The 18,055-nt window shown below is 33.6% G+C and overlaps 1 protein-coding gene across 1 annotated transcript; it reads left to right on the forward strand.

The window, feature by feature from the left end:
- The first annotated feature begins 6,717 nt into the window (after positions 1-6,717).
- Positions 6,718-9,947, forward strand: LOC118061160 (receptor-like protein 39). Its single transcript, XM_073407094.1, is given in 2 exon segments — positions 6,718-7,763; positions 7,846-9,947. Coding segments are annotated over 2 exon segments (3,006 nt in total). The 5' UTR covers positions 6,718-6,810; the 3' UTR covers positions 9,899-9,947.
- The last annotated feature ends 8,108 nt before the right edge of the window (positions 9,948-18,055 follow it).

An 18,055-nucleotide genomic window follows, 5' to 3' on the forward strand; every position in this document is an offset into this window, starting at 1 on the left:
AAAATAATTTGCAGAGGCAGTGATATTTCAAACCATGCTCTGATACCATATTTACTTTCAGAATTGTATTTCTTCATTGTATTGATTGAATAGGAATGATACAATTTATAGGATACAAACCTATATCAAAAACAGGAAACTAAATATACAAGGAAATCTGGAAACTAATTACAGGAATCAATTTTCCTAATTCAAGGAACAAATATAAAATCTTACACCTATACAATCCCTGATTAGACGAGATAAAATCTCAACAAATCCATATGAATATTAATTGCATGGGGCGAGCCACCAATGAAATAGGTCATGACAAGAGATTTAATAAACCGAGTGAGAACGTATGCACAAGCTTTTTATTATTATTATTAATTTTGGTGTTTGGGTCAGTTTGTATTTATTTCAATTAATTTCATGGGCTCTAAAATTAACGATTATTCAAGTCTTTAGTGACCATGAGATTTGTAGAACTTGAATTAATTAGTTATTTATAAAAAAACAAATTTGGAATCTGACTAATTAAATTACACCTGTTAGGATTAGCTTTTTAATTCCATGAGAGACAACCATAACAACTTTATTACCTCGGACTTCGATTTAATTAAATTAAGATGTCTATGCATACCTCAATAATTGCACGATATAGTTTGAGAGATTGTACATTATTGATTATTAGCCATGTAATAATCTTTGATGCAGGAGGATGTGATCAATTGGATACAAATCTATCTCAGTTCGACAATATAAATAACCTAGCAAATATTTTATTGGATCATATAGACAAATTAATTTAAACTCAATAAGTGATCTAATCCCGCTAAATGACCTGTATAATAAAATAAACTATAATTAATATTGAAAGGTGTAACTTAATTGGTCAAGTTTTAAGTTTGCTCTTTAGAGATCACTAGTCCGAATCCTACAAATCTTAGAATTACTAGAGACTTATATGGTTATTAACTTCAAAACCTATAAGATTAGTTGAGGTATGTACAAATCAGCTCGAATATCCATATTTATAAAAATAAATAAACTGTAACTGTTTACATGACAGTTAAAACACGCTCAAATTTATTTAGGAGATTCTACCTGTCCAATTCTATAAGGGAATCGCTGGCTTCGCCCACTACTTCGGTAAGGACTTCAAATCAGGCGTAGAATTCTGAATTTTTAACATAATTTTAGATTTTATATTACTTATCCCTCCAGTTTTGAAATTCTAATTTTTTTCCTTTCATGTAATTGTCGGTCTAAAAGCTATTTAAATGGCTGTTATCAAACCTTGGAAATCCATCTTTATAGCTGGAAGGTGCAACCTTTAGTGAAAAAAGCTCATCCCTAAAACCTTTTTTGTAATCCTCCATTTCCACGATAGAACCCTAGAATTTCCAAGTTATGCAATTGGAGTATTCTCAAAATCTTTGAAGTCGAAAAATTACGTACAATACAATTAAACATCTACAAATTAATTCCCTTGGTATGATTTATTTGTTTGTTTGTCTGTCAAGCTAGAAATTATTTGAGGAGTGCGGAGAAATCACTTGTTCAAGAAAAAATGTTATTAGGAATCTCTACTAAAAAATACAAATGAATTCTAATTAAATAGTTTGCACTTAGATTTAAAATCACTTGAGGAATTTGCTAGAACGTATTTTATTATGAGTAATGGATCAGATTTTTATCTTCTATATTTGGTTTCAAGATTTTTCCTTCCATAATTTGCGGGAAAATTATTTACTAGAAACAAAGACTTTTGGGCAAGTAAAAGGACAGACCAAGTCGTAAGTGATTTCCCCTAAAAAAGGGGTAGTTTAGTTCCGTGACTCCGCTGAACATTCCATTCTTTGTTTACGGCCACTTATGTTTCCCAGGAAATCAAGCACAAGTCATATACAATTCTCAATTTTTTTAAGAGCTTTTGAGATTCACATTATAAGAACAAGAAGAGATTCAAAGAGAGGAAGAAGAACAAGAGAAGCCTTGAGGCTTGATAGTGCTGAAGTTGTTGTTATATACAAGTGTTTGTTTATATAGTTCAATGAATCCTCCTAAACTTAAAATACTAAATTGAAAAAATTAAACTGAATATGATTAAAATAATATAATACACAGGTCTTCAACACATATGTCATTCATCAATGAACGTTTTCTTCTGATCTTGTGCTCCAATTATGAACTTCTTTTTACTGGGAAGTCTTATTTGTCAATGAATCATTTTTGCAATGTTCTTGATGTGTAGTATCGCGTTTGCCTGAATTCCCAGCCTGGAATGCCCACTGCATTTCTATTTTTTAAACCATAAATGCTTATTCAAAAACGTATAATTGTTTAACCCTTCAAGTAAGCAGTCCCTTGTTCTTGTTGATAATCACAACAATAATTTAACAGCATTGTCATAACATATTTTTAGGTTATTCCTCAAATTCACTTTTTCTCTTTAAAAAAATAAAAAAATATTCGAACTAAAAACAAAAAAAAAATCTAAAAAATAATAACAGTAAGAAGAGAATGTCAGAGCGCCTAGAAAATAGTTAGAAGTTGGTTGAGGAGGCTCAAAAATTCAAAGATTAAAATTTGACAATATATTTTTAGAGATGAAGAGCCCTGTTGACAAAGAAAAAAATTAATTTAAGCAAAACAATTCAAAATCAGATGTTTATGCACTCAATTAAATTTTATTAGAGGTTTAATTGAATTTATATAGGGTTTGATTACAAGAAAAATTGATTTTTAAGTTAATTTGGGCTTTAATTAGAAGAAATTAAAGTTCTAGGGTCCAAGTAAAATTTTTGAGAGTTGATTTGATCAAATTAGGAGCTTAATTGCATAGGCATTGAAGTTTGATGAGCAATTAGGGACTTGAATGAAGAAATCTAAAACAAAAAACCAAACTGAAAAGCGCGCAAATTGAAGGACTGACTTGAAATCTGACACACTTTGACGCCTGTTTCCATTTAAATGAAACGGCATGTTTTAAGTAAAACGATGCCTATTCATGCTTTCTTCACTAAAAAAAATAAAGAATAATTAAAAGAACAACGAAATGGTGCAGTTTTTATGTGGCACTGTTTCTTCTTCTTATTCTTCCAGATGTGCAACAAGGGAAGATAAGTTTTTTGTTTTTTCCTCCTTGTTTCTTCCTCTCCCCCGAGTGCTTTATTAGAACCAAAACCAGACGCCACCCACACCTCCCCATGTTGAGAAAACAGAGAAGATGTGAATTAACTACGTTTGTAAATTATTAAAAGGGTATTCAATAATAGACACAGTAATTTCTTGTATACTTTATCTACGTTTTGGTGCTTAAATCATGCATGGCCACATACCTAATTAAGATGTGAGTTAACTACGTTTGTAAATTATTAAAAAACAATTCTTTCTATTGAAAATGTTGTGCCTCGATTTCTTTTTGGAAATTAAAGTCAGTATGTAAAGCAGTCGTAATCTTTTTTCCCTAAAAATATTTTCATGTAAAATTCCACCTCCAATATCTATAAAATTAATTATTAGCACCACTAATTTGCGGGGAAATTAATTATATCTATAAGATTTGGATGGAAAGTTGTGGCAATGGTTATGGATATGGGTTTGTATTTGGAGTCACAATGGGACAAGTACTTGCATGGTTTATGAGGATGGTTGAAGGTCAATGGAATTTGAAGGGGAAAAGAACAGAAAATAATTCTCGCAGACAAGGTGCAAGAAGAAACTAAAAATAATTACATTCAGTAAATTAAAGTAAGTTTTGCAAGCAATTGACATTTTCCAGGTTTTTCATATAGAAGAGTTTATGCTTACGCTATCTTTTCTTTGCTATCTCATTTAATCAGTCTTACCTTTCTGTTTCTGTGAGTATAGAACTGTAAGTACTAATGACAATAATTGTATGTGTTTCTTATTGCAGTACAAATTCAATAGAGGTTGTACCTCACGAGCTACCAAGTGGAGTTAACATTGGAGCAACACTAAAGTGTTAGGTTTAGAATTTTTGATGCAGGCGGAAATTAAAGATAACAATAAAACTCTATCTTAACTAAGAAAAAAATAAAAAATAAAAAGCATGAAATCCGAAATAAATTAAGAAATACAAAAAAAAAAAAAAACACATGAAAAATAACAAAACTATCAAAACTGAAGGGGCCTGAGCAAGATTTTCAGTACTTAAAGATCCAACAATCCACAATATAAGTAAAACAACCTCTGAAAACTCATGTAAAAATTTCAGTTTTATCTATTAGTCAGATGAAAATTTATGATTTTTTTGAGTAATTATTCCGGTTTAATATTATCAGACCTTCTTTTGAGCCTAAACTCACCCTATTGGTCTATAAATACACTTGTGAAGTCATTTATTTAGTGTTTTTTTTTTTTTTTTTTACCATAGATACTCATCAAATTGTGGCACATCTATATCTTACTATAAAGACAGATGAATTTGAACCCACAGAGAAGTAAATTAAAGAATTTAAAAGGTACCAAAAAAATACATCCCGACAGCTTTTAGCCACACTAACTTAATTATCGATCAATATAAGCCTAGGAATTACCTACAAGGAGCAACAAAATAGAAATCTCGGAAAACGATAACTAAAGTCTAGTTTGTGATATTACAAGACACAAGTTCATAATAAAAACAGAAAATTAAAAACTCAACATGCGTACGCAACTAAGTCTAATGCTCTGTTCCTTGCCTACTTTTGGGCAGTGTTATCATGCAAACAGAAGCGTTGTCAAAGTAATTAGTTCCAAATACTTCTAGCATAGATTTATGCATGCAAAATAGTAATGTGAATAAGCAACCTTGTTAAAGCTTAGCTCCTGGAAATGCGATGCCGCCGCAAAATGCAACTGGGAAAAAAAAAATTAAATATATACACCCATACGGCAATAATCAATTCCAACCGGTTACTGGAAAACCTCTATACACAAGATTAGCTAACTTCTCATCTTATATGCAATTTGGTGGGCAGTCTTGCAAACGAGACCGACTCGTTCCTCGTAATGGTGCAGTTGTCAAACATCAAGCTCGCACCTACAAGAAATGGTGAGGCATATTACAGCACGCACGGTATTAAACGGGTAGCATCGATGAAGGAAAGACAGGGCCGGTGCCAGCATTTCAATCAAACACATGTAAAAAAAAGAGAGTTGAACTGATATGAACTCCTCGACACAACGAGTCTATAAACAATATATTGGATCGATCCTGATTAACCTGGGTTAATCTTTCAAATTCACGACATATGTCATAAGATCATAATAACTCCAAATAAAGCAAATCAAACCAAATCATAAAGTTTAATTCTCAATAAATTTATTTTTGAATGATGAAATTGAAAAAAATTCAATTTTAAAAAAGGATACAATAAAATAATCTAAGTTTACTCGGGTTAACTCGCAAGATCCATGACCCAGATCATGAGGTTAGAATAATTTCATAGAAAACAAACTAAAACAAATAACACAGCTTAATTTATAATCAACTAAATATTGAAGATGTTGAATGATGAAACTAAATAAAAAATTAATTAAAAAATCAAGAAAAAAAAACTAAATGTTGAAGTATAAAATTAAAGAAAAAATATAAATTGTTTTTTTTTTTACAAAGCAAAAAAATAATAATACCATATGTGTGAAACAAAGCGGCTGGAATGGAACTGGAAAGTTTTGGCCAGAATCTAAGTGGAATTTTTGGAATGAATTGAGATTCTAAGAGAGATGAAATTTTTAATGGTTGGTTTTATTTTTTTAAACTAGATTAAGATATAGCGGTCATTTCAGACAACATGGAATGGAATTTACAACTTTTATCTTTACCTAAAATTGTAACTGAACTATGAATAGCTAGAAATTCGCACTCTTGTGTAGTCAATTATGGAGAATAATATTGCGGTGTGTCCAACACTCTTGTATGGAAATGTAATATGAAACGGTTTGCTCTAAAGGCAACACATGCAAAAGCAACAAATAAGAGTTCATTAATATAATGACCGTGTTTCCAACACTCACTACTCTTGTTTAGTCTTCTTATATTTAAAAACACCCAGCTAAGGATGTTTCACAATGCTTCTCCCAGCAGTGAGAAAGATCAATAATGACTTTGATTTCGTCTTTAAATGTGTTACACGTTCACCCATACTGTCAGTCATCAGCAAAGGGACCTGTTTTGCAATGCAATATTCAACACTGTAAGAGTCAACTCTTACCGTATGGTTTCCGAAGCAAATGTTATGGAACATGTTTTGAAGACTCACAAAACAAAAAGAAAAACCTTGTTGCTGAGGGGAAGGGGATTCCCGAGAAATTCAAATGACAAATATTGCTTTATTAATCTTCACGTCTCAAAGCCTTCTTGACTATACCCCCTGCTCTAATTAACAATCTTTACCTAAAATTGTAAATGAACTATTCAGAAATTTGCACAAAAAATGTCATTAATATTCTTGTGTTTCCAACACTATTGTATAGTCAATTGAGGGACCTACATGTATGGAAATATAACATGAAACGGTTTGCTCTAAAAGCAACTCATGCAAAAGCAACGTGTTCCCAACACTCACTCTTGCTTAGGCAACGTGTTTTCACAATTTAAACATAGCTTTTAGATTAATTAAAATAAAGACGTAAATTGATAAATGATGATTATTTAACAAAGACGGAACATATGCAACAATTCTCGTATACTTTCATCTACGTTGGTACTTCAATCTTGATTGGTTTGTGTATAAATAGTACCAATGCGAATCTTTATTTCTCATCTTTCGCTCAACACTCCAAATTAATATACTTTCGAATCCTGTAAGGCCAGCCAACATGGGGTTTTCACCACTGTCCCTCTCTCAATTTCTCTCTTCCATTCTGTTTCTCTTCCATTTTCACACAACAATTTCTTCATCAAATTACTCCTCTTCATCTCATTTCTGTGCTCCTGACCAAAGCCTTTCTTTGCTCCAATTCAAAGAGTCCTTTTTCGTTAATAGCTCTGCTTCAGGGCGTTGCCAGCATCCCAGGACAGAGTCGTGGAAAGAGGGTACAGACTGCTGCTCGTGGGATGGGGTCACTTGTGACATCAAAACAGGGCAAGTCACTGGACTGGACCTCTCTTGCAGCATGCTCTATGGCACCCTCCATCCCAATAGCACCCTCTTCTCCCTGCATCATCTTCAAAAGCTTGACCTCTCTGACAATGATTTCCAAAGCTCTCATATGTCTTCTCGATTTGGCCAGTTCTCCAACCTGACACATCTTAACCTAAATTTCTCAGGCTTTGCAGGTCAAGTTCCATCAGAAATCTCTCAACTCTCCAAATTGGTTTCGCTTGATCTCTCTGGAAACTACTACCCAAGTCTAGAACCAATTTCTTTTGACAAGCTTGTTCGAAATCTAACCCAGCTTAGAGAACTCGATTTGAGTTCAGTAGACATGTCATTAGTTACACCCAATTCCTTGATGAATCTGTCTTCTCCTTTGTCATCACTCAAACTCTTTTCCTGTGGATTGCAAGGAGAATTCCCATCCTCAATGAGAAAGTTTAAGCACCTCCAGCAGTTGGATCTTGCAGATAACAATCTTACAGGTCCAATTCCATATGATCTTGAGCAACTCACTGAGTTGGTTTCACTTGCTCTCTCTGGAAACGAAAACGACTATCTAAGTCTAGAACCATTTTCTTTTGACAAGCTTGTTCGAAATCTAACCCAGCTTACAGAACTCGATTTGAGTTCAGTAGACATGTCATTGGTTGCACCCAATTCCTTGATGAATCTGTCTTCTTCTTTGTCATCACTCGTACTCTATTCCTGTGGATTGCAAGGAGAATTCCCGTCCTCATTAAGAAAAAACAATGAGGATTAATCTAGATGATCTTAGAAAAAACAATCTTACAGGTTCAATTCCAGATGATCTTGGGCAACTCACTGAGTTGGTTTCAATTGATCTCTCTTTCAATGGCTATTTGAGTGTAGAACCAAGTTCTTTTGACAAGATTATTCAAAACCTAACCAAGCTAAGAGGTCTCCGTTTGGGTTATGTAAATATGCCTTCGGTCACACCTAATTCCTTGGCGAATCTGTCCTCATCCTTGTCAGCTCTTGCCCTTTGGGGTTGTGGATTGAATGGGAATTTCCCAGGTAACATCTTTCTCCTACCAAACCTTGAAGTGCTTGATTTGACATACAACGATGAACTCACTGGCTCTTTTCCTTCATCCAATGTGAGTAATGTCCTCCGGTTATTGGGTCTTTCTCATACGAGAATTTTAGTTTCTCTAGAAAATGACTTCTTCATAAATCTAAAGTTGTTGGAAGTTCTGGTTCTCAGAGAATGTAATATCATAAGGTCAAATCTAACCCTGATTGGTCATCTCACAAAGCTCACTCGGTTAGACCTAGCAGGTAACAATTTAAATGGTCAAATTCCATCATCACTTGGAAACCTTATGCTTCTTAATTCCTTGTATCTTGATAACAATAAGTTTTCAGGTAGGATTCCAGATTTTTTAGGTAACCTGACCCTCCTTGAAAATATAAGTTTATCCAATAATTAACTTTTAGGACCTATCCCTTCTCAAATAAATACTCGTTCATTGAGATTGTTTGATTTGAGCAAAAACAACTTGTATGGTCCAATCCCAAGTTCAATTTTCAAACAAGAGAACCTGGAAGCCCTCGCTCTTGCATCCAACAATAAATTAACAGGTGGAATTTCTTCTTCTATTTGCAAGCTTAAATTCCTTCGACTCCTTGATTTGTCCAACAACAGCTTGAGTGGTTTTATACCACAATGTTTAGGGAACTTTAGCAAGTCTCTCTCAATTTTGAATCTTGGCATGAATAATCTTCGAGGCACTATCTTTTCACCATTTTCAAAAGGGAATAGTTTGGGATATCTCAACTTAAATGACAATGAACTGGAAGGGAAAATACCATTGTCTATCATCAACTGTACAATGCTGGAAATTCTTGATCTTGGCAACAATAAGATAGAGGATACATTCCCCTATTTCCTTGAAATGCTTCCAGAGCTGCATGTTCTTGTATTAAAGTCCAATAAACTCCAGGGTTTTGTGAATGGTCCGATAGCTAATAATTCCTTCTCCAAATTACGGATTTTCGACATCTCCAGCAATAATTTGAGCGGACCATTGACAACAGCGTATTTCAATAGTCTTGAAGCAATGATGGCCTATAATCAAAATTCATTTTACATGATGGCAAGAAATTACTCTAACTATGCCTATTCCATAGAAGTGACATGGAAAGGGTTTGAGATTAAGTTCCGGAAAATCCAAAGCACTCTTAGAATACTTGATTTGTCGAACAACAATTTCATCGGAGAGATTTCAAAGGTGATCGGAAAGCTTAAAGCACTTCAACAACTTAACCTCTCTCACAATTCCCTTACAGGCCATATTCAATCATCGTTAGGAATGTTGACCAATCTGGAATCCTTAGATCTCTCTTCAAATTTTCTTACTGGAAGGATTCCAGTACAGTTGGCAGATCTAACATTTCTTGGAGTCTTAAACCTTTCACATAACCAGCTTGAGGGGCCCATACCTAGTGGAAAGCAGTTCAACACGTTTAATGCAAGCTCATTTGAAGCAAACTTGGGTTTATGTGGATTCCCCATGCCAGAAGAATGCAATAGTGACGAGGCACCACCATTGCAGCCACCAAACTTTCACGATGGAGATGTTTCAGCATTCTTCGGAGATGGATTTGGATGGAAAGCTGTGGCAATAGGGTATGGATGTGGGTTTGTGTTTGGAGTCACAATGGGATACGTTGTGTTTAGAACAAGAAAACCAGCATGGTTTCTGAAAGTGGTTGAAGATCTATGGAATCTGAAGGCAAGAAGAACGAAGAAGAATGCTCGTAGAAAAGGTGTAAGAAGAAACTAAACAACGGAGCTAGTAACATGAAGTAAGTTCTACTAGCATTTGACATCTTAAGGTTTTATGGGCAAGAGTTTATGCTATTTTTTCTGTGCTATTTCCTTTGATTAGTTTTATGTGCAAGAGTTTAAGCTATTTTTTCTACGGTATTTCATTTGATTAGTCTTTTCTTTCTGTTTCATTAAATAAAAAAATTATTATTACTCATGGATATAGTTGTGTGTTTCTAAATTGCAGTGAAGTTTCGAGTAAACATTCTCGCTACCTTATGAGATACCAAGTGGAGTTGACATGAGAAGAACGCTAGAGTGGCAGATTAGTACTCATGGATTCCTCTTTCGTACTGCTTATCTTTTCCTTCATGGTTGTGTTTTAATTTTTTTTTTCATTAGTTTTATTTGATACAAGAATTATTTTTTCTGGTTATTTTTATCCGAACGCTAGAGTCACTTAATTTGCGTGTTTTTTTGGTTTTTTTTTTGGTCGTCTTTTTTTTGTTTTTTTTTGTTTTTGTTTGGGTGTTACTTCTACAAAAAAGAGCCAATGCATGCAACTCATTCGCAGTTACTGTTGACTAGAAAATCCTGCTTGATTTTAAGTTCTTATTTTTTTGTTTAACCAGTACACAACCTACTTGCACATTACTTTGAAAAGATATTCAAAGTGAGAAATAAATACATCAATGTGTTTGTAACTTAACTCACAATGGAAGTCTAATTACAATATCACGAAGCATCCGTGCTTTATTCTCAACACAACTGTTCTTACGAATCAGTATAAATAAAAAAATTAATTCTTCTCAAAAGGAAGCAACTCAGAACACCATAGAATCAATAACATGCTGCAGAAGAAACCCAGAATACCATAGAACCAAACATCTGAAGGAAACACCTAGTTGCTTGGTGTGCAATGTTTCGTGAACAGGGGATATGACAGACTTATCAGATACAGATAATTTAACAGAAGATAGTAGTTAGTAGAAAGGATATCCATGTAGCGTTATTGAAATGCTTTCATAGAACAAGTAATATTTATCCCACCCTTACGATCTGAAGGAGAGATAGTCTCATTAAAATCCGCAACAAGGCACCATGGCTTAGAAATGTTACATTTGAAATTCACCAGATAGCTCCACAATTCTTTCTTTGAGGAATAATCCATAAATAGCACTCAATCAGTACTGTACTATGTAAAGACTCTTTCTATATGCAATATCCTACCATTGTATTAGTGACATTAAAGCTGAAAGAATTCCATATAGAAAGACCAACTGAGGGAACAACATACCAGGATCTAGAATATCTTCGAGCATTACTGTTACTCCAACCTTCCTTTCCAATCCTCCCGCTCTTTATCTATGAAAACCTTCAAGGTGTCCACAATCTGATCACTATCATCATCTAGCTAAAGAATGGCCTTTCCAACTTCCCAGCAAGCTTTAGCTTCCGTTCTACTATCAACAGGTGGTTGTTGCTCCCGTCGCCGAGGGGAAATGATCCCCTTCTCCATTACATTAATGTCCATGCCAGAGCGTATAGCCTTGTTTCTGTTTCTGTTTCTGATTTCACCATCTGAGATAGACATTTCAGTGATTTCCAGTTTAGCAGACTTCTCTTTTCTACTTCTTGATGTTCTCCCCTTACGAGTAGCTGATTTTAAGGAAAGTTTCTTCTTTCTTTTGTTCGAACTTCTCTTCTTTTCCTTCTCTGGTTCAGCTACCTCCTCTGGTTCTGCCATAGGTGTGATGAAGACCTCAAAAATCTTGTTTTTATTATATTTCACGGGGCCATTTAAGCATGCGATCAGTTGTTGGTCCGACGCCTTATAGTAAGTAGTTAACAGAGGCTCATGTGTGTTAACTGGAACTATGGAGAGTGTGTTTTCCTCTAGCCCAATACACTGTGATCCATTCCTCCACTCATCCATATAAGCATTAGAGATAAGCCCACCATCAATATTTAAATTTTCCTCTGACTGCTTTTCAACAATTTGGACTCCATTGCTTTTTATAGCAGCTATGGTAGCAGGGAAGCTTGTTAGTGCAGTGTTGCATTTATCGGGTCGCTATCGGTTGTTTCTGTCTCCTCATGGGTCTCAGCAACAGATTTCCTCAAAGAACCTTTCTCTGGAGAAAGCAAATCAACATTCAAAGTACCCTTCTTGTTAATTCTTTCAGGCATTACATCTTCACCCAGGATCACAAAAAGAGAATTCCCTATCCATACCATGGCTACATACAGCAGTCTCATTCGTGTCATCAATTTTTGCTCCATGTATTCCATCTTCCATTGGCTCCTCAGAACAAAATTACTCAGCAGCAGCATATGATGATTTGAGAGAATCATGTTGGGAGGATTCTAAAGTATCAAAGTTGGAAGGATTCAACTTCCCAGCCCAAGTTTCCACAACTTCTTTTTATCAACCCTACTTGAATTAACCCTCTAAAGCATGGTTTTTTCTGTAACTTTAATGGCATAGACCGAACCACTAATCTCCACCTAAGTGGTTCTAACAATATGCTCTCTAAGGCCAGTAACTATCGACATTCTGCCAAAAGATTCATGAATGTTTTTGCTTTAAATTATGTGTTTATGTTAGATGAAATCATATTTTTAAAACCCGACCTGGTAAGCTAGCCTGGTCCTAAGGCCCAGGTTCCTGGTCGGCCGGTTAAATTTTTTTTTAAACGACGTTGTTTTAGTAAAAAAAAAAAAAAAAAGTCAACGGATTTGAAGCCGGGTCTTGACCGGTTCGTCGGGTCACACCGGGTTTTTCCTTCTTTTGTTTTTTCTTCAACTTGGTCCTATTCCAATCCTGGGTCGTCCGGGTCACGGGTTGATTTGCCGGGCCGGGCCGGGTTTCAAAACTAGGATGAAATGTTTATTAGCAACTATTCCATTTGCCTTAGCCTCACAGATCAAAATGGGAATTTTCAGGATAAAATTAGCCATTGTACGTAGCACACTTTGCTTCAAATCTAGCTAATTCCAGATTTTGATTATTAATTACATAAATCAAACTCTTCAAACTAGTTCAAATTCCCTTCTCTTTTTTTTTTTTTACATTGTTTTCACAAGCCTCCAATCGGACATTTCAGATAAAAAACTATGGCATATCGAAACTACAATGTTGTCTTACTTAATTAGGCTTATGTCAATAACAGAATTTTAAAGACATAGGAAATTGAACAAAAAGTAAGTTAATTTACAGAATTCAAATGCTACTTTGGATAATCCACATGAATATTAATCGCATGGGGCGAGCCTCCAATGAAATAGGTCATGACAAGAGATTTAATAAACCAGAAACAGAGTGAGAACCTATGCATAAGCTTTTTTTTATTATTATTATTAATTTTAGTGTTCGGATCAGTTTGTATGTATTTCAATTAATTTCATGGATTCCTAAAATTAACGATTATTAAATCTTTAGTGATTATGAGGTTTATAGAACTTTTAATTAATTTGATGATTTATAAAAAAACAATCTTAGAATCTGACTAATTAAATTATAGCTTTTAGGATTAGCTTTTTAATTCCATGAGAGATGAGAGACAACCATAACAACTTTATTTCCTCGGATTTAGATTTAATTAAATTAAGATGTCTATGCATACCTCAATAATTGCACGATATAGTTTGAGAGATTGTACATTATTGATTATTAGCCATGTAATAATCTTTGATGCAGGAGGATGTGACCAATTGGATACAAATCTATCTCAGTTGGACAATATAAATAACCTAGCAAATATTTTATTGGATTATATAGACAAATTAATTTAAACTCAATAAGTGATCTAATCACGCTAAATGACCTGTATAGTAAAATAGATTATAATTAATTTTGAAGGGTGTAACTTAATTGGTCAAGTTTTAAGTTTGCTCTCTAGAGATTACCAGTTCGAATTCTTATAAATCTTAGGGCCTATTTAGAGATTTATATGGTTATTAACTTCAAAATCCATGAGATTAATTGAGGTATGCACAAAAACATACTATTATTTATTAAAAAATAAATAAACTGTAACTTTTTACATGACAGTTAAAACACGCTCAAATTTATTTAGGAGCGCTGGCTTCGCCCACTTCTTCGGTAAGGACTTTCAAATTCAGGCGTAGAATTTTGAATTTTTAACGTAATTTTAGATTTTTATATTACTTATCCCACCAGTTTTGAAATTCTAATTTTTCCTTTCATGTAATTGTCGGTTCTAAAAGCTATTTAAAATGGCTGTTATCAAACCTTGGAAATCCATCTTTATAGCTGGAAGGGGTGCAACCTTTAGTGAAAAAAAGCTCATCCCTAAAACCTTTTTTGTAATCCTCCATTTCCACGATAGAACCCTAGAATTTCCAAGTTATGCAATTGGAGTATTCTCAAAATCTTTGAAGTCGAAAAATTACAATACAATTAAACATCTACAAATTAATTCCCTTGGCATGATGAAAATTTATTAATGAAATAAAAATATTATTTAATTGAGATATTGTTTTAAACCCTAAAATTTAAATTGGGACTGAATAAAAATATTATTTAATCGAAGAATCTTGCCATTTGCCTAAGCTGTGAATTAACTATACGTGTAAATTACTAAAGAAAATTCATCCTTTTGAGAATCCTGTGTGTTGATTTTTTTTTTTGAAAAATTATATACAAGAAATAATATTGTTGCAGATCATTTAGTCAAGCAAGAGTTCTTAGAGAAAATGACTTAGTTGTGGATTTAGTTGTGCTAGTAATTTTTCTCACTCCTCTGAGTTTTTCTATACTCTTCTTTCTATCTATTAAGCTATGTTTTTAATGGCTATAATAGTGATTGAATAAATCTCTCGTATTTCATTAAGAAAAAAAAACTCATTGCATATTCTTAATTATGTATATGATTTGGAGGTTTTGTTTATTTTTGTATTTTAAAAGTGTTTTTGAAAAAGAATTTTTTTTTTTTTAAGATCATTTTGATGCACTAATATCAAAAATAATTTTTTAAAAAAATATATTATTTTGATACATTTTCGAGTGAAAAGCACTTTAAAAAACAACCACAACTATATTCCCAAACACGAATCGTTTGGGAACGCGATTGAAACCGCATTCCCTCAAATTTCAAAAATAAAATTCGCTAAAAATTATTTTTTAAATATTTTTTAGATCGTTTTAATATGCTGATTTTAAAAATAATTATTAAAAAAATAAAATATATTATTTTAATATATTTTTAAATAAAAAACACTTTAATCCATAACTACTATAAATAATCTCAAACAGTCAATTACTCCGCAACAAAGCCCAATATTACAAAAAATTATCCTGGAAACTAATATTTTAATTAGTTGCGGAGACTTGAAGGTCAATGAAAGGGACAGACTTGAAAAAAAGAAAGAACTTTTAGGACTACCAATTCAAATCATAAACTCATTTAAAATGTAGTAACATGCTAATTATTATAATGGCATTTTAGTCATTTAAAATAATATAAAGCGATAGTTTGACATAGGGTTTCTCATTTTAGTCATTTTTTATATATCTCAAGTATTTATTTTTCCTTTTTTTTTTTTCTTTTTTTTCCCCTTTGCGTAAACCCTTTGTGAGGTAATTGCAGTTTCATATCTATTCAATATGTGCGTAAACATTCTATAAAAAAATAATCACCAACTTATAAAATAAATAAATAAAATGTTATAAAAAATGTCAAAAAGTAATTAACTGTGATATATAATTGTTTGAGAATTTTATGTGATTTATTTGTTTGTTTGTCTGTCAGGCTAGAAATTATTTGAGGAGTGCCGAGAAATCACTTGTTCAAGAAAAAATGTCATTAGGAATCTCTACTAAAAAATATAAATGAAAATATTCTAATTAAATAGGTTGCTCTTAGATTTTAAAATCACTTGAGGAATTTGCTAGAACGTATTTTATTTGACTAAAGGATTCAGTTTTTTATCTTCTATATTTGGTTTCCAATATTTTTCCTTCCATAATTTTATCTCTCCAATTGGACACATCCGATTTGCTCGATGGGTACACAAAGTTGTGAACAATAATGATTTAATATGATTTTTTATATATATAATAATCAAAGTTTTATTGATTTTGAGGTAGAAATGCAATAATAATAAAACCTTCAAATAGAAAAAAGCCCTTGAGATGCTATACAGCTAACATAAATATAAAGAATATTATGAGATTTATATGCATTAATTAAAGAACTCTAAAACGCGTGGGGAAAACACTGTAGCTTCCCCACGCCTACTGTACATCAATAAATAAAAGTATTTTTTGTTTTTAAAAGGTCTCATTATACTCATTAGTCATTAGTTAAATATCACAAAAAAAACAAAGAAGAAGAAAACGTTGCAGCCCCCTCCCTCTCTTTAAAAAAAACCAAACACAGCCGCCTCCCCGGGGTTTTGAATTGTTTCTCCTCACCGGACCGCCCTCTTCAGCTTTTCTCTTCTTCTTCTTCACTGGAGCTCCCCACGGTTCTCCTTCTTCTCGCCAGCCAAACTCAGCCCACGAAGAAGCCGCCACCAGTCATCAACACAGAGCCATCGACAAAGCCCTTAATTTCACTCCTCTTTCCCCCATTTTCCTTTAGCCTTTGGACCAGAACAGCCCCTTTACCTTCTCAGTTGCAGGAGCAAAAGGCGAACCGGACGGAGACCAGCCTTCTCCTCCCTCAACAGCAACGGCGAAGCAGCACCGTCCACCACAGCAGCGCCGCTCCTTCGTCCTCTGGTTTCTCAGCCACCTCCAGCGTCCTCCCCTCTCTCGGCCGACCCAGCTTCAACAGTACCGACAGACCAGCCACAGCAGCGCCGTCCACAGATCGGCAGCCACCACCACTCGTGGCTCCGACTTCCAACGCTCCCGCCTCCGACAGAGCTGCCATCTGAAGAAGGAAGGACTAGCCACCAGGAATAGAAGGCTTTGATTGCAGATCTAAAAAAGGAAAAACGAAACTGATCTAAAAGAAAAAAACAAAGTAAAATCAACTGTTATGTGCGTCTTTGATTGTTGCAGGTCATGCCGGCGAAGACAGAGAAGAACAAGCCCTTCGGGATCTGCTGTTCCCAAGTTTCTTCACGACGGCGCATGAACCCACGCGCCGCCAGTGGCGGTGGTGCGTGGTTCCACGCGCCGTCACTGTTCATGCATACCCAGAAGTCCTTCCGTGCAAATTCGGGAGTTTTGAGGGACCATTTTGTAAATTTTAAAGTTTTAATGTAATTTTTGTTTATTTATTTTAAATTTTTTAATATGTGAATGTAAAAGAAAAAGAAAAGAAAAAGAAAAGAAAATAATAATACAAAAAGTGGATGTGTGTGTTGGTGTATTTTTATTTATTTATTTTGAATTTGTATTTGTATTTGTATTGTGGATGTAAAAGAAAATAAAAAGACAAAGAAAAAGAAAAGAAATGAAAATAGTTAATGGGTGTGTTTGTATTTTGTGTTATTTATTTGTATTAATATTAATATTATTTATATATATTCCTAAGCATAGCGAATGAAAGTGTTTTCTTTTTCACGCTTCACTTTACTCATTATTAATATTATTATTATATTATATTAGATTATTTAACTGTCTTATTTATTTTTTTTTATTTGTTTTTGATGAATTAAGTGCTGTGTGGCAAGATGATAATTTTCTTTTCGAAGTGCTGTGTGACAAGATGAGACCATGATGATTTAAATAGGAAAAGCTATAGCTTTCCAAGTGTTCTATGACAAGATGAGAATTTTCTTTCGAAGTGCTTTGTGACAAGATAAGACCATGATGATTTGAATAGGAAAAGCTTTAGCTTGCTGCTCATTTAAATGCTTTGCAAATGTCCACTTTTTTGTTCTCTTTCCGTTAATTTGCCACAGCCTTTTCTTATTATTATATTTCTTCAAAGCAGATTGAGAATATTTAACTTACAAAAGCGACATCATCATGTTTCGACATCATTATGTTTTAACAATCATCATGATTCTGTATTAAATGCTTTTTAAAATTTATACTGTGTTTTTCTTTTATGTTTTTTGCAATTCAGTCTTCTCTTCGTAACATTTTTTCTATTTAAATTATCAGATTTTCATAACATGTATCCTGGCTTGACGGGTAACTTGGTTTTACGGGTTAACTTGGTTTAATGGGTAAACTTAGTTAACTTTAGGT

Source organism: Populus alba, unplaced genomic scaffold (assembly GCF_005239225.2).
Source record: "Populus alba unplaced genomic scaffold, ASM523922v2 scaf18, whole genome shotgun sequence".
NCBI classification, from domain to species: Eukaryota; Viridiplantae; Streptophyta; class Magnoliopsida; order Malpighiales; family Salicaceae; genus Populus; species Populus alba.